Source organism: Oryctolagus cuniculus, chromosome 1 (assembly GCF_051225735.1).
Source record: "Oryctolagus cuniculus isolate XC-2025 breed Fujian yellow rabbit chromosome 1, ASM5122573v1, whole genome shotgun sequence".
NCBI lineage: Eukaryota > Metazoa > Chordata > Mammalia > Lagomorpha > Leporidae > Oryctolagus > Oryctolagus cuniculus.
The window spans coordinates 4,411,425-4,432,500 of record NC_142867.1 but is presented as its reverse complement, the minus strand read 5'-3'; the positions used below and the strand labels follow the sequence as shown (position 1 = coordinate 4,432,500).

The 21,076-nt window shown below is 58.8% G+C and overlaps 1 protein-coding gene across 1 annotated transcript; it reads left to right on the top strand.

Moving 5' to 3' along the window:
• The first annotated feature begins 5,221 nt into the window (after positions 1-5,221).
• On the top strand, positions 5,222-7,536 carry GSTP1 (glutathione S-transferase pi 1). Its single transcript, XM_002724272.6, has 7 exons — positions 5,222-5,299; positions 5,532-5,567; positions 5,693-5,799; positions 5,882-5,969; positions 6,267-6,370; positions 6,999-7,106; positions 7,288-7,536. Coding segments are annotated over exons 1-7 (633 nt in total). The 5' UTR covers positions 5,222-5,298; the 3' UTR covers positions 7,477-7,536.
• The last annotated feature ends 13,540 nt before the right edge of the window (positions 7,537-21,076 follow it).

Here is a 21,076-nt window from a genome sequence, read left to right as displayed (position 1 = left end):
TCCTGGGATGTCTGGGAGCAGTAAACAGGATTGATTGATTGACACCTCCTGGGATGTCTGGGAGCAGTAAGTGGGATTGATTGATTGACATCTCCTGGGATGTCTGGGAGCAGTAAGTGGGATTGATTGATTGACACCTCCTGGGGATGTCTGGGAGCAGTAAACAGGATTGACTGACACCTCCTGGGATGTCTGGGAGCAGTAAACAGGATTGATTGATTGACACCTCCTGGGATGTCTGGGAGCAGTAAACAGGATTGATGGACACCTCCTGGGATGTCTGGGAGCAGTAAACAGGATTGACTGACACCTCCTGGGATGTCTGGGAGCAGTAAGTGGGATTGATTGATTGACACCTCCTGGGATGTCTGGGAGCAGTAAACAGGATTGATTGATTGACACCTCCTGGGATGTCTGGGAGCAGTAAACAGGATTGATTGACTGACACCTCCTGGGATGTCTGGGAGCAGTAAGTGGGATTGATTGATTGACACCTCCTGGGGATGTCTGGGAACAGTAAACAGGATTGATTGATTGACACCTCCTGGGATGTCTGGGAGCAGTAAACAGGATTGACTGACACCTGACACCTCCTGGGATGTCTGGGAGCAGTAAGTGGGATTGATTGATTGACACCTCCTGGGATGTCTGGGAGCAGTAAGTGGGATTGATTGATTGACACCTCCTGGGATGTCTGGGAGCAGTAAGTGGGATTCATTGATTGACACCACCTGGGGATGTCTGGGAGAAGTAAGTGGGATTGATTGATCGACACCTCCTGGGATGTCTGGGAGCAGTAAACAGGATTGATTGATTGACACCTCCTGGGATGTCTGGGAGCAGTAAACAGGATTGATTGATTGACACCTCCTGGGATGTCTGGGAGCAGTAAACAGGATTGATGGACACCTCCAGTTCATGCCACATGCACGTAAACCACAGGGTAAAACTTTCTTCGTTTTAAGGGACATGGCCTTTTATTCAAAATTAACCAAAGAAAACAGAAACACATAAGTAACATTTTTTCTTTTCTGAAGATTTATCTATCTATTTGGAAGGCAGTGTGTGTGTGTGTGTGTGTGAGAGAGAGAGAGAGAGAGAGAGAGAGAGAGAGAGAGAGAGAGAGAGAAAGGTGCCTTCCATCCTCTGGTTCACTCCCCAAATGGCTGCAATGGCCTGGCCTGTAGCAGGCAAAGCCAGGAGCCAAGAGCTTCTCCCGGGTCTCCCATGGGGTGCAGGGACCCAAGCACTTGGGGCATCCCCCGCTGCTTTCCAGGCCACAGCAGAGAGCTGGATTGGAAGAGGAGCAGCCGGGACTAGAACCAGTGCCCATATGGGATGCCGGCCCTGCAGGTGGAGGATTAACCTGTTGCACCACAGCGCTGGCCCTAATAGGATTTGTGGTTTTTTTATAAGTTATTCCAGATAACAGGAAAAAATACCTCCCAGAAAACGGCATGAGCATCGTGGAATTTTGATTCCTAAGCCAGAGACAGACAACAGAGGAAATCTGCCCTCACTCCAGCGTGAGCACATGTGTTGAAGTCCCAACACAACACAGGGCTGTGTGTCCACAACAGCGCGTCAGGACCAGCAGGGCTCGTTCCAGGGATTCCTTAGAAGACGCTCAGTGTGATTCTCCATGAAAAAGAAGAACGGCCGCCGGGCTGTGGCATAGCAGGGAAAGCCCAGCCCATGGCTGGCACCGTGGCTCACTAGGCTAATGCTCCACCTGCAGCGCCAGTACTCCAGGTTCTAGTCCCCGGTTGGGGCGCCGGATTCTGTCCCGGTTGCCCCTCTTCCAGGCCAGCTCTCTGCTGTGGCCCGGGAGTGCAGTGGAGGATGGCCCAGGTCCTTGGGCCCTGCACCCCATGGGAGACCAAGAGGAAGCACCTGGCTCCTGGCTTCAGATCGGTGCAGTGCTGGGTATAGCGGCCATTTTGGGGGTGAACCAATGGAAGGAAGACCTCTCTCTCTCTCACTGTCTAACTCTGCCTGTCAATAAATAAATAAATAAGCCTCAGCCCGCAGTGCCGGCACCCCATGTGGGTGCGAGGAGTGGAAGGCAGGGGGCGGAATCCCCCCTCGTGTGGTCATTGATCTGGAAGGACCACTGGAGATAACACTCAAACTATCAGCAACGAGAGATGTCGTAGCATTACTGATAGCAGCCTGCAAAGCCGACGGTGTCCCCAGCCCATCTCTCCATCTCTGACATCCAACTCAGACTAAGACAGCACTGTGGTACCCTCAGAGCAGGTCTCCGCCCACGACGCCGGCATCCCGTGTGAGCACTGGTTCAAATCCCGGCTGCTCCACTTCTGGATCCAGCCCCCTGCGAGGGGCTTGGGAAAAGCAGGGGAGGATGGCTCAATGCTTGGGCCCCGGCCATCCATTTGGGACAAGGATGGAGTTCCTGGCTACTGGCTTCAGCCTGGCCCAGCCCTGGACGGTGTGGCCATTTGGGGAGTGAAGCAGCAGATGGAGACCTCTCTCTCGCTCTCTCTCTCGCTCTCTCACTCTCACTCTCAGGCGTCTCCTCCGCGTAACCTCTACACAGAACGCAACCCCAGCCAGGCTTCCTGGTCAATTCTCTTGAGAAGCCTGATGGATTTACGACAGCGTTTTCCTAGACAGATTCGGCTCTGTCTGACGGCTCAGGAAGCTTCAACCCAGCAACCGAGTGCCCACGCGTGCCCCTCCTCCTCTGGACATAAAAGCCACAGTGATAAAACCTGGTGGTGCAGGCGCAAGAACAGACGGCTCGATGCCGAGGGGACAGACTGGAGACCCAGCAGGCGGACGCAGGCATCAGCGGGCACTTCTGTGGGACCGCAAGGCTGGTGTTGTGAGGGCAGCTCCGGGCACGAATGCGGACGTGAAGACGGAGAGACACAGCGAGGAGTGGGTGCTTAGCCTGGTGGTAACGACATCGACACCCGCATCAGAGGATCCAGGTTCTATTCCGGCCCCACTGCCTGGCTCCAGCCTCCATGCTGCCCCCCTGGCATCCCCATGATGGCTCAAGTATTCGGGTTCCTGCCACCCGCGTGGGAGACCTGGATGGAGCTCCTGGCTTCCGCCTGGCCCAGCCCGGGGCCATTGCGGGCATCTGGGGAATGAGCCAGCAGGTGGAAGATTGATCTCTCTCTCCCTCTTTCCCCTTCAAATAAATAATTAAAAAGATGTATTTATTTGAAAGGGGGCAGGGGAGAGAGAGAGAGATCTTCCATCTGCTGCTTCACTCCCCAAATGGCCACAGTGGCTGGGGCTGGGCCAGGCCAAGCCAGGAGCCAGGAGCCTCATCCAGGTCACCCACGTGGGCGCAGGGATCCAAGCACTCGGGCCATCTTCTGCTGCTTCCCAAAGTGCATTAGCAGGCAGCTGGGTTGGAAGTGGAGCAGCCGGGACTTGAACCTGTGCCCATATGGGATGCCGGCGTCACAGGCAGGGCTTCACCCGCCACGCCACAGCGCCAGTCACTCAGATAGATGAACCTTTAAAAAGCAAAAGTAAAAAGGACTCGGCTATGGAAGCCAGGAGAGCACTGCGATGGGCATACAGAGGTGCAAGCAAAGTTTCTGCAGCGTAAAGCAGACACCCGCTCCACTCCCACAAAAGCAAACCAAACCTGGAGGAATCTGCGGTAAAGTCAAGGAGTTCTGTTCAGTGGAGCGCACCTTGGGCGAAGTGAACAGGGCGCAGAACAGAAGGCGCCGGTAGCACTTACGGCAACGAGAGGTTGATGTCTAACACAGGACAAGGGCAGCAAGCAGCAGCAGACCCAGGGAAGACGGCCCAAGGATGCAAACACGCAGCGTCCAGAAGAGGAAGGTGGTGTGTGTGTGTGCATGTGCGGTGCGTGTGTGTAGTGAGTGTGTGTCTGTGTCTCCATGTGTCTCTGTGTATGCATGTGGTGTCTGTGTGTGCCTGTGTGTCTCTGTGTGTGCACATGTGCCTGTGTGTCTCTCTGTGTGTGCGTATGTACACACACAGGAGTACACAGATACACACAGGCACACACGCAGGTACACACAGTTATACAGGGAAACACACAGGTGCACAGATACACGCAGGCACACACACAGGTGCACACACAGGCACACACACAGGTGCACAGATACACACAGTTATACAGGCACACACAGGCACACACGCAGGTACACACAGTTATACAAACACACAGGTGCATAGATACACGCAGGCACACACACAGGTGCACAGATACACACAGTTATACAGGCACACACAGGCACACACAGGCACACACACAGGTGCACACACAGGTGCACACTTGTGCAGCAGCACATGCAGGCATAACAGCCCAGGGCCATCCTGTGCCGGCAGTGTGGACGGAGCGGGGCGGGGCCAAGCTGTAGTGAGCAGTGACCCGTAGACAAGCCTCACGGTCCAAGGGCATCGGTGGGGAACCAGCCAGCTGTGGGTGGAGCCAGGCTGCTGGAATGGGGGAGGGGAGAGGGAGACAGACCCCCCCCCCCCCCCCGCTGTCTCCTGAGAGGGGCAGGTCTGGCTGTCCCTGGTGCCTGGGACACTGAGCGTGTGCACGCCTGTGACGGCATGGCGAGGGGGCTGAGCAGGTTCCCACGCGGGGCGGCGGGAGCGTGAGTGCCATGATGGGGTGCAGCCCCCAGTGTGCAGGGACAACAGGAGAGAGCAGCGTCCCGGTCTTTGATATTAAAATATTAAAATACACCTGCTCCTTGGCTTTATTTTCTTTGTTGTTTGTGGCTCACTAAAGCCTGAGGATCGCGGAAGGAAAAATCCAAGTTGCTTTTAGATCATTTCCAGGTCCAATGAGCCCGTCCAGCCAGACCAGACAGGACCGGGGTAAAGGGACTGGGGACTAGGGGTGAGACACGGCAGGATCAGAGACCACCTAGGCCCAGGCCCCTGGACCCGGCGCCCGGAGGGAGCTCTCCGGGGATGGCGACCCGGCCCAGACCACGGTGGGCAGAATTTCACCTGCTGGTCGCCAAGCCGTGCCTGTCCCCGCCTGCCCTACTTTGGCCCGTCCAGGCCTGGGGACCCCCGCCCACACCACCGGCGCCCGGCACGGACAAAGGCGCTTCCGTTCCAATCCCGGGGTCGCGGCGCGGGCAGAGCCCACAATGACTCAGCACGGGGGGCGGAGCGGGGGCCGGCCGGGGCGGGCCGGGGCGGGCCGACCCTAATAAGGCTCGGGGCCGCTGGCCCTGCGCCCGAGCTCCGCTGCCGCCGCCCGCCTTCCACGCAGCAGCCTGCAAATCTGCCCGCGTCCACCGCGTCCACACCGCAAACAGTGAGTCCGCGCCGCTGGACTCCGAGGGGCTCTGAGAGCCGGGATGGGGCACGAGGCCGCCCGTTCCAACGCCGGGCGGGGGTCTCGGGGGCCCGGGTAGACCGTAGCCCGGGGCTGGGGGCTCCCGGGGGGCCGCGGCGCAGCGGAGGGACCCCAGGGAGCGCAGCGGCGCCCTCCGCTCCGCAACGGACCCTGCGCGCAGCCCCTCATCCACTTCTCTGTCGCCCCCCAGTGCCGCCCTACACCATCGTCTACTTCCCAGTTCAAGGTAGGCGTCGGGACGCGGAAGAGAGGGGATGGGGGGATGGGGTGGCCGCGGGAGACCCTCTGTGCCCGGGGCCTCCCTGCCTGGGTCCCGCGCCCACCCCACCGCTCCGTCCTCCTCATCCCCAGGGCGCTGCGAGGCCATGCGCATGCTGCTGACCGACCAGGGCCAGAGCTGGAAGGAGGAGGTGGTGAACCTGGAGACCTGGTCGCAGGGCTCCCTCAAGGCCTCCTGTGTGAGTGAGGGCGCCCAGCCCGGGGCGGGGGCAGGGCCTGCAGGGGGGCAGCCGAGCTCACAGAGCCGCGCCCTTTCTCCAGCTGTACGGGCAGCTGCCCAAGTTGCAGGACGGAGACCTCACCCTGTACCAGTCCAATGCCATCCTGCGCCACCTGGGCCGCACCCTCGGTGAGTGCCGACCCCCCCCCCCCAGGCTGGGGGCGTGTGTGCGGCCGCCATTGGTCCTGAGCTAGCTCTGCCCGCCTTCTTCCCCAAGGGGAGGAAGTGGACAGGCACAGGGTCTGGGCCTGGCTCGAGCCCTCGCTCTCTGCCCGCCAGCTCCCATCGTCCTGGGCAGCACTTGAATGAGGGTCAGCTGCCCCTCCTCTCTGGGCTGTGCAGCCACGTGGCCGCCAGTGCGTCAGCCGGGGTGCGGGGTGGGTCAGGTGTCAGTCACACTGGCCGCTCCCCCCCACTCTGCCCCAGGGATCTATGGGAAGGACCAGCGGGAGGCCGCCCTGCTGGACATGGTGAATGACGGCGTGGAGGACCTGCGCATCAAGTACATCACCCTCATCTACACCAACTACGTGAGCCTGGGCCCTGGCAGCCTTTAGCCCTGACCCCAGCCCGCATGGGTCTCCGGCTGACCTTGCCCGCGGTCAGGGCTCACCAGCCTGCTTCCGCCGGACACACTCCCGCCCCCACTGCGTGGGGCATGAGCACAGTCCAGGGAGGGGGCCCCTTGGCAAAGGCCGAGTTGCAAGGGTGGGAGGCAGTGGGGGCAGGTGCGTCCTGGTGACTGGCGGGCACCGGTGCTCTTGCTGAGTAAGGTGTGCACACAGCAGGGGCCAGTTCAGCAGAGGATGAGTCCATGCACACAGGCCAGGGGTGGTGGGAGACAGACGGGGGGGGGGGGGTGGCAGGCCCAGGTCCTGATGAAGACCTTGAACCTGACCATGTGGAGTCCCCTGAGGGCAGTGGAATGGGGGCCACGCTCAGCAGGGCTGTGTCTGGAAGCTTCCGGGGTGGGGGGATCTAGTGAAAAATCCTAGCAGGGGTGGGGAGACAGAGAAGAACCAGCTTCTGATGGTGGGGAGGGGGCTGAGCAGAGGAGCAGGAGACAGCCCTGGGTCCCCCGCCAGGGGGCAGTGCCAGGCCCTGGGGGGGTGGGCGCTGGGAGGGCAGGTGGTGCCAGCGGCTTTGTGTTTCTGGCAGGACGCGGGCAAGGACAGCTACGTGAAGGCCCTGCCCGGGCACCTCAAGCCTTTTGAGACCCTGCTGTCCCAGAACAAGGATGGCAAGTCCTTCATCGTGGGCGACCAGGTGAGCCCCCGGCCCACCCGCCTGCCCTCCGGCCCCACTCGCTTGCCCTCCGGCCCCGCTCACTCTCTGTAGCCGGTAACAGGTGCACATCACTGCTTCAGCAAGGTGGGGCCGCCCTAGGGGGTGAGGAAGGGGCTCAGGCCCGTCCCACTGGCTGAGACCCCGTCCCCTCCCCTGGCAGATCTCCTTCGCCGACTACAACCTGCTGGACTTGTTGCTAACGCACCAGATCCTGGCCCCCGGCTGCCTGGACGCCTTCCCCCTGCTCTCGGCCTACGTGGCCCGCCTCAGTGCCCGGCCCAAGCTCAAGGCCTTCCTGGCCTCGCCCGAACACGTGAACCGCCCCATTAACGCCAACGGGAAAAAGTGAGGGTTTGTGGGACCTGCCGGAGGCCAGGCTGTCAGGACCAATAAAATTTTCTAGGGAGAAGCTGTGCGGTGCCGCGTGTTTCCTGGGGAGGGAGCTCTGGGGCCCTTGACCTTCAGTTCGGGCCAGAGGGCTAGGAAACCTGCATCCGAAACCGCACTCCTAGTGCCTGCCTGGAGCCCTCTGTCTGTGTCCACAGAACTTCAGGCACAGCAGGTGCAAGCCAAAGAAAGCAGAAAGCACCGTGGTCACCAGAGAGAAACCTCGCTCCCGGAAACAGGCTTCCAGCCGAGCAGGTGCCCGCGGCCGTGGCTCCGCCTAGCACAGCGGAGCCGAGAGGGCTCTGGGCTCAGGGGACACTGGCAGAGGCGCCGGCCCTGGGACTCTCGGGGAGAAGCGGAGTAGCTCGGGGCGGCCAGGGGTGGGCTGGGGGATAGTCACCCCTCACCCCTCCTGCAGGGTGCTCTGGCTTCCTGCTGAAGTGGGGAGCCCTGGCGTGTCCTGTGCACACCAGCCACACCCGTGCCTTGGTCAGGTGCCCCAGAGAAACCAGTGATTCCTGGGGAAGGCAAACATTACCTCTGCCCTTTCAGGGTTTGGGGGCTGGCACTGAGCGTTAGACGAGGACAGGTGATGAGAAGAACGAGCACCCGGCAGCGTGCGCTCCGTGCAAGTTTACGTGGCGCCGGTGCCCTAGAAGGAAGTGAGGCTGCAGGGATGCACTTGGCGTTGAGGGCTGCAAAGGGAAAGGAACCTCAGACTGAGGGAGGGCGGAGGAAGGGCGGGCGGCTCTGGGCACGATGCCCCGTGGCCTGCGAGATCTCCCAGCGCCGGGATAGACCAGTCCCATAAAGCGGCTGAGCTCCAATCAGCTGGGGAGTGTCTGTCTCGTTCATTAAAAGGTGCAGCGTTGGCGCCAGCGCTGTGGTGTAGCAGGTAAAGCTGCTGCCTGCGGCACCAACATCCCATGTGGGCGCCGGATCGAGTCCCGGCTGCTCCACTTCCGATCCAGCTCTCTGCTATAGCCTGGGAGAGCAGTGGGAGATGGTCCAATGCTTGGGCCCCTGAACCCGCATGGGAGACCTGGAAGAAGCTCCTGGCTCCTGGCTTCGGATTGGCACAGCTCCAGTCGTTGTAGCCATCTGGGGAGTGAACCAGCAGATGGAAGACCTCTTTGCCTCTCCCTCTCTAACTCTGCCTTTCAAATAAGTAAATAAATCTTTAAAACAAACAAAGGTGCAGCGTGGACCCGGTGGGCTCCGGCGTGCAATGCACACAGAGGCACGGCTGTCCGCCAAGCACGGCAGAGGGTCCTCCTTGTCGCTCTCAGTGTGTTCAGTGCGCGATGATTTTGGCGGACTAAGCCTCTGGCATCTGATCTGAGTGCTTCTGACGTTTGCACAGTGATCATGAACCCCTGATAGACGTGTGTGTGTGTGTGTGTGTGTGTGTGTGTGTGTTTGTAAAAGAGTAGCATCCTGTACATCTGGGAGGCAGACACTATGTTACAAAGGAGCCAAGTTTGCAGTGTGGCTGGCATGTAAGGTGGAGTGACAGGTGGAAACCCTTTGGATACTTTGTTGCCACAGTGCTGGAGCAAGTATTTAGCACAGCCGCTAGGAGGTTTCTTGAGACCTCGGGGCTCGGGTGTGGCAGTGGCTGAGTTTGTGTCCCAGCTCCACTCCCATTGTAGCTACTTTCATGTGCACCCTGGGAGGCAGCAGGTGACGGTCCAAGAGCTCGGGTCCCTGCCACCCATAGGAGAGACCCTGACGGAGCTCCCTGAGCTCCCGGCTGCTGGCCTTGGCTTGGCCCAGCCCTGGCTACTCAGTGGATGGGCGATCACTGTCTTTAAAACGCATTTAAAAGGCCAGCGGGGGGTTTGGGAGGTGCCGGCAGAGATTCGGTGTCTCAGCGCCCCTCTTGTTGGCATCTGCACATCTCCATTTGCCGTGCGCTCCTGGAAGTTTGTAAAAGCAAAACAGGTTGGGACGCACCTGTGTGGAAGGGCTGTGGTCTGGCTTTAGCAGCTGCAAGGTTTGCTTGGGTGCCCAACCTTGGCCTTCACGTGGAAAATCCCTGGTATTCGGCTGCCCTGCTGGGGACGCGGCTGAGCTGCCTCCCAGGCTGCAAATGTTTGCCACGCGAGATTTGGTGCCAGGACCGCCTGAGACCCTCGCGGGAGGCCTGAGGATGCCACCGGTGGAGTCGAACCCCGGGGTCCGGCTGCAACACTGCCGGGCTGTCACCTAGGAAGGGTTTCGGGATGCACCTGCTTTCTGGGGCGGGGGAATCCCTCCTGATGGCTCCACCTGCGGGAAGCGCAGCCCGCGGGCTCCCGAGGACGTTCCTCCACCTCCCGTCAGCCCCGGGAAGCAGCAGACCCTGCCATGCTGTCTTCCAGGGCTGACCCGCCAGCTGCTCGCTTTGGCAGGAACGAAAATTTGCCTTTGGCGAGATCCAAATGTTGACATAACCAGCAATCAGATCGATCGGTCCCTGAGGGGGCCAGGGCTTGGGAAACCGGTGCCAGGGTGTGGGGACTGTGCCATTGAGCGAAGATTAGGGGTTACTAAGAGCGAGGCAGGTTTAAAGAAAGCTCATGGTGGAGGGCGGGGGGGGGGGCAGATGGCAGCCTTCAGAACCAGCGGGGGGAGGGGGGCAGAGGGCGGCCTTCAGAACTGGGGCAGGGCAGGGAGGAAGGCAATTGCTTGGTCTTGTTTGTTTTTCCCATCTCAGGCTTGCGTAGGAAGGAAGCAGGTGGAAGTGCGGTTTCCTGGCCGGGATTTTGGGGACAGCCTTGTGCTCCCGGAAGTCCTGCGCCCCCAGGGCTGATCTGGGTGCGGCTCGCATGCCTTGGGAGTCCAGGAGGGGGGAGCCCAGGCAGTGTCCACACTGAGCACCACTTCAGAAGTCCTTCCCAGCAAGGTACAGGTGTGCTTGCTTCCAGAGCCCCCGAGGTAAACCTGGTCTGCTGAGTGAGGTGCATCGCGACACCTGTCAGTCAGCAGAGGTCATGGCCTTGGTACCAGCTGCAGTACGCTCCAAGTTAACGCCAGCATCCCACATTACAGCGCTAGATCGGGTCCTAGCTGCTCCACTTCCTTTTTTTTTTTTTTTTAAGATGTATTTATTTATTTGAAAGAGTCACACAGAGAGGGGAGAGGCAGAAAGAGAGAGACACAGAGAGAGAAAGAGAGAGAGAGAGAGGTCTTCCATCCTCTGGCTCACTCCCCAATTGGCCGCAACGGCCAGAGCTGTGCCTATCCGATGCCAGGAGCCAGGAGCTTCCTCCAGTGTGGTGGAATGAGAAGGCCATGCAAAAATGGCTGCTGGCAACAGAAACTGCCTGGCAACAGGCTGTGATTGGATGGCTTTGGAAACAGGCTGTGATTGGTTAGGGCATAGACCGCCCCTTGACCGGATTGGCCACCTTGGCTATATAAGCTGCTGTACCAACTGAATTAAAGGAGTCTTCAGGCTGCTCGCCTCTGGCCTGCTTTCACCCAGCTCCCGGGATCTGTGTGGTGACTGCGTGCCTCTTGCCCCCACCACCTACCTCCTCCCAGAAACGAATCCACAGCAACACTCCAGGTCTCCCACTCAGGTGCAGGGTCCTAAGGACTTGTGCCATCTTCTACTGCTTTCCCAGGCCACAGCAGAGAGCTGGATCAGAAGTGGAGCAGCCAGGACTTGAACCGGCGCCCACATGGGATGCTGATGCTTCAGGCCAGGGCATTAACCCACTGCACCACAGAGCCATCCCCTCCACTTCCGATCCAGCTCCTTGCTAATGTACCTGGGAAAGCAACACATGGCTGCCACCCACATGGAGTTCTTGGCTCTTGGCTCCTGCTTGGCCCAGCCCTGGCTGTTGCAACCATGTGGGGAATGAACCAGCAGATGGAAGATCTCTCTCTCTTTCTCTCCCTACCCCCTACCCACATCACTTTGTCTGCTAAATAAAGCTCTTTTTTTTTTAAAGATTTTATTTATTTATTTGAGAGGTAGAATTACAAACAGAGAGAGGGAGAGGCAGAGAGTGAGGTCTTCCATCTGCTGGTTCATTCTCTAATTGGCTTCAGTGGCTGGAGCTGTGCTGATCCAAAGCCAGGAGCCAGGAGCTTCTTCCAGGTCTCCCATTTGGGTGCAAGGGCCCAAGCACTCATGCCATCTTCCACTGCTTTCCCAGGCCATAGCAGGGAGCTAGATCAGAAGAGGAGCAGCCAGACTCAAACCGGCACCCAAATGGGATGCTGGGGTTGCAGGCTGAGGCTTAACCTACCGTGCCACAGCGCTGGCCAAATGAATTTCTTTAGAAGAGCCCTCCAGCCATAATAGCTCATTCTTGCACAGAGCTGGTCATGGCACTGCATTGTTCCCTCGGGCCCATCACGTTCACTGGAGCCAGGAAGGGGAGGCTTAGCGATGCCGGAGGGCAGGGCAACCAGACGCCACTGCCAGAGGGGTTTGGTCTGTGCCTCGGATCCAGAGTATTCAAGCCCAGAATCTTTTTTTTTTTTTTGGTCTTTTCTTATTTTTTTTAAGATTTATTTGATTATTTGAAAGTCAGAGTTACACACACACACACACACAGAGAGAGAGAGAGAGAGAGAGAGAGAGAGAGAGAGATCTTCCATCCACTGGAACACTCTGGGCTCCTGGCTTCAGATCAGCCCAGCTCTGGCCATTGCGGCCAATTGGGGAGTGAACCAGTGGATGGAAGACCTTTCTCTCTCTCTCTCTCTCTCTCTCTCTCTCTCTCTCTCTCTCTCTGCCTCTGCCTCTCTGTAACTCTGTCTTTCAAATAAATACATAAATCTTTAAAGACTTATATATATCCTGGGGGGCAGGGAGATTTTCCATCTTCAACTTCACTCCCCCAGTGGTCACAGCAGCGAGGTCTGGGCCAGCCAGGAGCCTGGGACACCATCCCAGACTGCGACTTCAGAGGCAGAGGCCTGGGCACTCGGGCCCTCATCCGCTGCTTCCCAGACACTGTAGCAGGGAGCAGGATCAAAGTGGAGCAGCCGGGACTCAAACCAGCACTCTGAAATGGCATGCTGGCGCCAGAGGCGGCGACCTGACCACGGTGCCACAGCATCTGCCCCGCGGGTTGGTCTCCGCACAGGCTGCCCGTGAACAGCAGGGATTCTTCAGGTGAACAGCCTGGATCTGGGTCCATTGTTTGCTTCTGTAACAGAATCCTTGGCGCTGGGTGATCCACGGAGCGTGGAAAGTGACTCTCAGTTCCAGGGGCTGGGGGTCCCGGATGCAGGTGCCGGTGGGTTTGCTCCTTGGCCCTAAGCTCGGCAGGTTCGGCTCTCAGTTCTAGGCTGTGCCTTCTGGAAAGGAGCCACGTTGTGTCCTCCCGTGGCAGGAGAAGAGAGACCAGGGCCAGCGCTCCCACAACCCCTCATGCTTCAGCCACTGTGGGTCCAGCAGCTTGGCTGACGTCACACAGAGCACCTACCGTGTCCCTGGGGCACGGGGACGGGTGCTACAGAGCCAGCGACTGCGTCTCCCCAGAAAGTTCACCTTGGGAACCTAAGTGTTCTGGGCTGCTTAGGGCAGAGCTCGCCTTGTAGCCGTGAGGCGTTCCTGTGATTACCAGGCAGCCACGTGGAGCAGAGCGGGGCTCACCGCCCCCCGGGAGGGCTGGCAGAGCAGCCGGATTGCCACCGCCACAGCCGGTGAGAAGATGGAGCGGGCGGCTATCCCGGCCTGCTCACAGGCGATCTGTTAGGCGGAGCGGTGCTGTGTCTGAGCCTGTAAAAGAGCAGCACTGAGAGCCAGCGCTGGGATGCAGCCCGTTACGCTCCCGCCTGCGACACCGGCGTCCCACACGGTGCTGGTTCGAGCCCCGGCTGCTCCAGTTCTGAGCCTTCCTGCTAATGCACCTGGGAGAGCAGTAGCAGGTGGGCCAAGTGCTCGGGCCCTGCACCCGCATGGGAGGGCCAGACTGAGCTCCTGGCTCCTGGCTTTGGCCTGGCCCAGCCTCGGTCACTGTGGCCATTTGGGGAGTGCACCAGCAGATGGAAGATCTCCTGTCTCTCTCTGTCTCTCTCTCTGTGTCTCTGTCTCTGTGTGTGTGTGTAACTCTGCCTTTCAAATAAGTATTTTTAAAGAGTTACAATTGGGAGGACATGACAGATCACGCTGGCACTCTGCCTGTGCCAATCAGAAACTGCCAACCAATCTCTGAGGAGGGCGTTTCCACTCCAACCAATCAAGATGGTTTCCTCTGTCCTGCTGCTATGGAACTTTAAGGAGCGCCCCGGCCCCCCCACAGCCCCGCCCCGCCCCCGCCCACAGCCCCGCCCACAGCCCCGCCCCGCCCCAGCTCCGTGAGCTGTGCGTTTCTCTAATTCGTGAGTCGCCGCCTACTCAAGTAGAATCCGAGTTAAACGTGCTCCAGTTTTCTCCTGACAGACCTGGTGTCAGGGGCGCGGTCTCAGAGATGCTCACTCCCGCCCCCCCCATGACCTACGACCTCGGGGACAGAGGCGCCCGCTGACCTCCTGCTGAGGTCGGCGCTGCAGATCCGCACTTGAACGTGAACTCCACCCAAGCCGCGTTCTCTGAGCCTCTGTGAGGGTTAGGAAGTCAGGACGGGCCGGCGCTGTGGCGCGGCGGGTCAAAGCCCTGGCCTGAAGCGTCGGCATCCGGTCTTTGCGGCCATCTGGGCAGTGAGCCAACAGATGGAAGCCCTCTCGCTGTCTCTGTAACTCTTTCAAATAAATAAAATAAATCTAAAAAAGAAAGAAAGAAAGAAAGAAAGAAAGAAAGAGAGAGAGAGAGAGAGAGAGAGAAAGAAAGAAAGAAAGAAAGAAAGAAAGAAAGAAAGAAAGAAAGAAAGAAAGAAAGAAAGAAAGAAAGAAAGAAAGAAAGAAAGAAAGAAAGAAAGAAAGAAAGAAAGTCACAGGGGCTTGTGCTGGGTGCGGCTGCCTAAGCCGCCACTTGCCGTGCCGGCTTCCCATAGGAACCGCGTTGAGTCTAGGCTGCTTCACTTCCCATCCAGCTCCCAGCTAAGGGAAAGCAGCAGAAGATGGCCAAGTGCTGGGCCCCTGCCATCTGCCTGGGAGAGCCAGATGGAGTTCCAGGATCCTGGCTTCTGCCTGGCCCAGCTCTGACCACTGTGGCCATTTGGGGAGTGAGCCAGCGGACAGAAGATCTCTCTCTCCCCCGTTCCCTCCCTCCCTAACTCCCTCCCCTCCTTCCCCTCTCTGTTACTCTACCTTTCAAATAAATAAAAATAAATATTGAGAGGCTGGCGCTGTGGCATAGCGGGTAAAGCCACCACCTGCAGTGTCAGAATCCCATGTGGGTGCCGGTTCTAGTCCCGGCTGCTCCTCTTCCAATCCATTTCTCTGCTATGGCCTAAGAAAGCAGTGGAAGATGGCCCAAGTGCTTGGGCCCCTGCACCCCTGTGGTAGACCCAGAAGAAGCTCCTGGCTCCTGGCTTTGGATCAACACAGCTCCGGCCATTGCTACTAATTGGGGAGTGAACCAGCGGGTGGACGATCTCTCTCTCTCTCTCTCTCTGCCTCTGCCTCTCTGTAACTTTGCCTTTCAAATAAATACATAAATATTAAAGAAAAAGATGTATTATCTATTTGAAAAGCAGAGAGAGAGAGAGAGCTTCCATGCCCTGGTTCACTCCCCAGATGGCCGCATGAAGAGGCAGGATTCCATCCGGGTCTCCCCTGTGGCTGGCAGGGACTGGGCACTTGAGCCGCCCATAGCTGCCCTCCTCGGAAACACACTCTCCCTCCCCAGATGTGAGGAGGGAGCGACAAGTTTAACTAAGCTGGACAAACTTTTCAGACGGACACTTGGAGAAGAAAAGAAGCCGAAAGCTTCCAAATTAAGGGCCTGGCGTTGAGAGCAACTCCAGGCCAATCAGCGGCAAGCGTGACCTTGGCCCTGCCCGGAATCCACTGTGAAGCCAGCGGTTAATCCCCTCGTGTCTGTACGAAGTTGTCTGCTCTGTGCGTGTGGTATTCCCACCCCCTCTGGTGCTTCTGAACCAACTAGAATCTTCCAGGGGCCAGGCGTTCAGCGTGGGGTTCGGCTGGTGCGTGGGACCCTCGGGTCCCGTAGTGATTGCAGCGCTGGGTTCGAGGGCCAGGCCCACTCCCGATCCCAGCCGCCCACTGAGACAGACCCTGGGACGCAGCGCTGATGGCTGGGTCCCTGCCGTTCACGGAGGAGACCGGGCTGTGTTCCCACTCCCAGCTCTGGCCTTCCCCTAGTCCCAGCTGTCGTGGGCAGCTGGGGAGTGAACTAGCAGACAGGCACTCTGTCCAGTGGTCTGTTCCACCCCACTCCCCCCAAGTAAAACAAAAACCTGCCTCTCAATCAAAAAGTCCTTGAAGGGAATTTCTATTCAAATTGACTTGGGATAAGTGAGTTTTCATATAAAGTAAACTATTCCTAAAACTTTCAGAAATATCAAAACTGCCCCACAATGGTTGTTATGATTTCATATGATTTAGGTGGGTCTTTGGTAAATAAAGCTATTTTCAACTTGGTGATAAAAAAGCAAGACTTTGTCATAGCTGAAGGTTTTTCCTCGGTTTCTGGTCAGGCAGAGTTGTGCCATTGCAGCTAAATGTCAAGACCACAAAGCTACAAATCCAGCCCAAGAGCAAAATGGGCACTAAAGATGATTGCTCGGTGCATATCATTTGCAGAAATGATGGTGGGGGAGCCATGTTTAATTTTTTAGTTTCTTTGTTTCTATGATAATTCTTTTTAGATTTTATTTTATTAATTTGAGAGGTAGGGTTATAGTCAGAGAGAAGAGACAGAGAGAGAGGTCTTCCATCCTCTGGTTCACTCCCCAGATGGCAGCAATAACCAGAGCTGAGCTGATCCAAAGCCAGGAGCCAGGAGCTTCCTCCGGGTCTCCCACGAGGGTGCAGGGGCCCAAGGGCTTGGGCCAGTTCCTACTGCTTTCCCAGGCCACAGCAGAGAGCTGGATCGGAGGAGGAGCAGCTGGGACTCAAACCGGTGCCCACATGGGATGCCAGCACCTCAGGCAGAGGCTTGGCCTATATGCCACAGCGCTGGTCCTGCTTCTGTGATGTTTTTTAACACTTTCCTGTGTTGTCAACAAAATTAATTAACATCAAATGAGCACGCAGGGATGCTCTGTGGGTCTGTGCTGAATCTGTGGGGTAAACTGACAGCAGGCAAATGAGGAAGAGAAAGACTCTACAATTTCCTGCATGCAAGCGGATGTCCCAAGAGGGAAAAATGAATACGTCCACACCAGCTCACTTGCCTTTTCCATAGGGGAGAGGGTGAGGGGAGGCAGACAGCTCGCAGTGGTGGTGGGGCAATGGGCGGAGCCTCCGACAAGGAGATGATAGGTTGGTGGACAGTTTATCACAAGGAGGTGATAGAGTTTGGAAGTGGTGTCGACCCCTCGTGCTCCCTCCTGTTGTGTTCTGGGCTGGGCCCAGGTTCTTCTCTGTCACAAGGAGTTCAAGACAGAGACATAGGTAGAAGTTGGCAGAGAAGCAAGATTTATTTACCTGCAAAATGAAAATACCACTCAGGAAGGAGTTTGGGCAAACGCAGGAGCCAGGGCTGCCCTCAGCAAGGTCTGGGTTGATCTGGAGGCACAGCAGGTGGTGTCTGGGGCAGGGTTCATTGAATATTCAAAGGGCGTGGAGCAAGGGAGCAGGGCTGGAACACCACCCATGTCCTTGCTGTTGTTTGGGAAATCTGGGGAGTGTCATGGCGTCAGGTGCATGATGGGAGCTGGAGTGTCAGCCATGGTAATTCTGTTATACCGACATTATAATGACCTAAAAGTCACCGTGGGGACACAGCCTACTGCACCGGCCCCTCATGCTGTGTTTTAGTAGGTCTTTTTATTAGAAAACAGGAGGGGACTGGGGCCAGCATTGTGGTGCACGGCAGGTTAAGCCACTGCCTACAACACCAACATCCCACATGGTTGCCAGTTCAAGTCCCGGCTGCTCCACTTCTGATCAGCTCCCTGCTAACGGCCTGGGAAAGCAGCAGAGGACACGTGGGAGACCCAGAGGAAGCCCTGGCTCCTGACTTCAGCCTGGCCCAGCCCGGGCAGTGAACCAGCAGACGGAAGATCAGAGTGAAGATAACGGAAACATTTAACTTTCTCTGCCGTGAATCCCTCCAGGACTGAGAATCCATTACTAAGTTCCTGCCATCAGGGATAAGACTCTCTCCTTATGAGGGCACACAGCTGGAAACACCGCACTTCCATTACAGCGTCCCATCCCGAGCTGCGGGTGCACCTGGCTTCCAGGGTGCCCAGCCCTGCGCGGAGTAAAACGTCGCTTCCTGCCAGGCCCAGGATCCCCGCGATATTTTGGGGGCTGTGAGACAACAGCAGTCCACTCCAGCGTCAAGCTTCAGCCCAAAGCTGTTCCAGGTGCCGTGGCGGCAAGGGCCGGCTTGCGCTCAGCCTGGAGAACTCTCACACTGCAAGCTGAGATTCTTACAGTTCCCGCCCTGCGGGTCAGCGGTCGGCCGCCTGTCCCCAGTGCGCCTGAGGTTTTATTCTCTGCCTGAGCCCCCGGCCGGATCCTGCATTCCCGACCCTCTCCCGCCTTCCCCGACTTGGAATCGCTTTGTCCACGAGGCCGGACTCAGCCCCGCCGCCTGAGGTGTGGACCGCCCACCCACGGCTGGCTGATGCACCCGGGGCCACAGCCAGCCACTTTCCAACTGCAGACCGGGAGAGGCCACAGGAGCTCGGATCTAGCAGTCTTCCACGGTGCCGGCACTGGGCCAGGGGCAGGGGCTGCGGCGCCGGCGTCTCCCCACCCCACCCACGACGGAGTCGCCATCACCAGCGCCCGGCCGGGGCCGTCGAGGCGACACCAGGCGGTCTCAGCGATCAGGGCCGCACGAAGGGATCGGAGACAGCTGTGACCGCGACAGAGAGGCAACCCCTCCCAAGCTAACCGGTGGCTCAGGCGCTTTAAATCCCTACGCGTGGAAGTAGGCAGGAAAATGAAATGAGCCACTGGGCCAATCAGAAGTCTCCGCCCAACCTCGGAGGCGGGGCTTTCCCCCGCGAACCAATCAGAACCGTCATCTCTGTTGCGCTTCCGCCAGCCTCACAAAGCGGTCTTTCCTGCGCCAAGTTCTGACTGTGGGGAGGTTGACCGGTCGCCGGAGGTGGATGTGGGAGCCCCAAGGAGCCTGGCCTGTCAGGTGCCGGAAGAGCCTGCAGCCGCGGGCCGACGGGACTCGAGAATCGTGCCGCGGTCACCCCCGGGAGGCCACGTGGCCACCCCCCGGAGGCCACGTGGCCACCCCCCGGAGGCCACGTGGCCACCCCCGGGAGGTCACGTGGCCCTGGAATACCCGCGACCATGCCATTGCTCTCGCGGCAACAGAGGGGCTCGGGGTGGCCAAGTGAGGAGGCCGAGGGCAGCAGTGGGACGTGCGGGGGGGGGGGTGCCCGACGTTGGCCAGGGCCCTGGGGTCCACTTGGCCGTGGCCGGCTTGTCCCTGGTGTGGCCTCCGGGCGTCGCGGGGGGAGCTGTCGGACCCCTAAGCCCCTGAGGCTGAGGTCGGGAGGCCTCTGCCCAGCTTGGGGGCAAGGCCAAAGGTCATCGGCGCCCGCCGTCAGCTTGCAGGGCTTGGGAGCCTTTGGGGGCTCTCAGTCCCCCCACGCACGTCCTGGTCAGCTGTCGCCCTCTATCCAGCCCTCCCCCACACGTGTCCTCGCCGGTGGCCCGCCTCTGTTGTGAATGGAGTGCGAGGGGATTGCCAGGAAAGCTGGCGGAGGCCAGCACGTGAGCTGGCTGCATCGGCAGAACGGGGCGGGCCGGAGCTGCCTCGCTGGCAGGGGTTTGGCCTGGCGGCTGAGGCTGGGTCAGGACACCAGCACCCCGGGGCCGGCCGTGGCGTAGCAGGTGAAGCCGCCTCCTGTGGCGCCGGCATCCCACAGCGGCGCCGGTTCACGTCCCGGCTGCTCCACTTCCGATCCCGCTCCCTGCTGTGGCCTGGGAAAGCCGCGGAAGACGCCCGAGTGCCTGGGACCCTGCACCCGCGTGGGAGACCCCGAGGAGGCTCCTGGCTTCAGATCGGCCCAGCTCCGCTCTGGCTGCTGGGACCATCTGGGGAGTGACCCAGTGGACAGAACATCTCTCTCTCTCTCGCTCGCTCGCTCCTCACTCAGCTTCCTGCTAACGCAGACATGGCAGGGAGCGGCGATGGCTCAGTCGTGTTCCTGCCACCCCATCTGGAAGACCTGCAATGCTGGGATCCCCTGCCGTCCACGAGGGAGACTTGGATGGAGTTACTGGCCCCGGCTCGGGGTGACCCTGTGGATGGGAGCTTTCTCCCTCTCAAGCACATTTTTAAAGTGTGTGTGTGTGTGTGTGTAACGGCAGCTGGCTTAGTGGCTATAGCAAGACAAAGAACTACAAAGGAACACAGGAGCTTGTTCTGGGTCTCCCACGTGGGTGCAGGGGCCCAGGCACTTGTTCCATCTTCCGCTGCCTTCCCAGGGCACAGCAGAGCTGGACAGGAAGTGGAGCAGCCGGGACACAAACCAGCGCCCGCATGGGATGCCAGCACTGCAGGTGGCGGCTTTACCCACTACGCCACAATGCCAGCCCTGAGGGACGTTTTAAGGTTGCAAGCTCTCCTAAAAATGTTCTTTCTTTATGAATTTAAGATGTACTTATTTATTGGAAAAGTAGAGTGACAGAGAGAGAGAGAGAGAGAGCGAGCTTCCATCTGCTGGCCCCTCCCCAGGTATCCTCAACAGCCAGGCTGAAGCCAGGAGCCAGGAAGCCCATCCAGGTCTCCCGTGGGACTGGCAGGCACCCAGACACTGGGGCCACTGAAGACACGGCTCTGCCCGCACGTGCTCCGGCCATCGGCACCCCCTCCTGAGACGGCTTCCCCACAGCCGAGCAAACCAGAGGGCGCGAGGCTGCTCCGAGTTGCTGTGGTAAGGAGCCAGCTCTGGCACTGCCGTAGGAGAGACTCGCAAGCTGGCGGAGGCGCAGGAAGCTTCAGGATGGACCACGGGAAGGTGGGGGCCTGACCCCAGGCGGTGGCCCAGCTGGCTAGAAGCAGGCGATGCGGGGTAACGGGTTAGGCGCCTGCTTGGCTTTGCCGGCTTGGTCCTGAGTAGGAGGCGGAGACAAACGTTGGGGAAATTGTCCGTTATTAATCAAGGCCTAGCCGGTGGGGACTGAGGGTTTCACAAGTTATTGTTTGGTGTTCTGGAATGTTCCGAGGGAACAGTGAGATAGCAGTGAGACAGGCCGGCTTCCGGGCTGCTTGCTGGAGGCAAGGACTGGCCTCTCAGGCCGGGTGCTATGTGTTGGAGACCTGAGTTCCACCTTCACACATGGTCTACACCTGTCGCACTGTCCACTCAGTGTCCCTGGCCCTGTGGGCCCAGCCATGCCGCTGGCAGCTCTTCTCTGAGTATAGAAACGTCCCACAGGGAAAACGGGAGCCGGCAGCGTCCACTTTGAAGCAACAGCTTCTGGCTGAGTTCGGGGCTCCAGGGGAGACCAGACACTTGATCTCAGGACCCCCAGGAAAAGACGGTCATGAGTCGCCCGTCAGAACC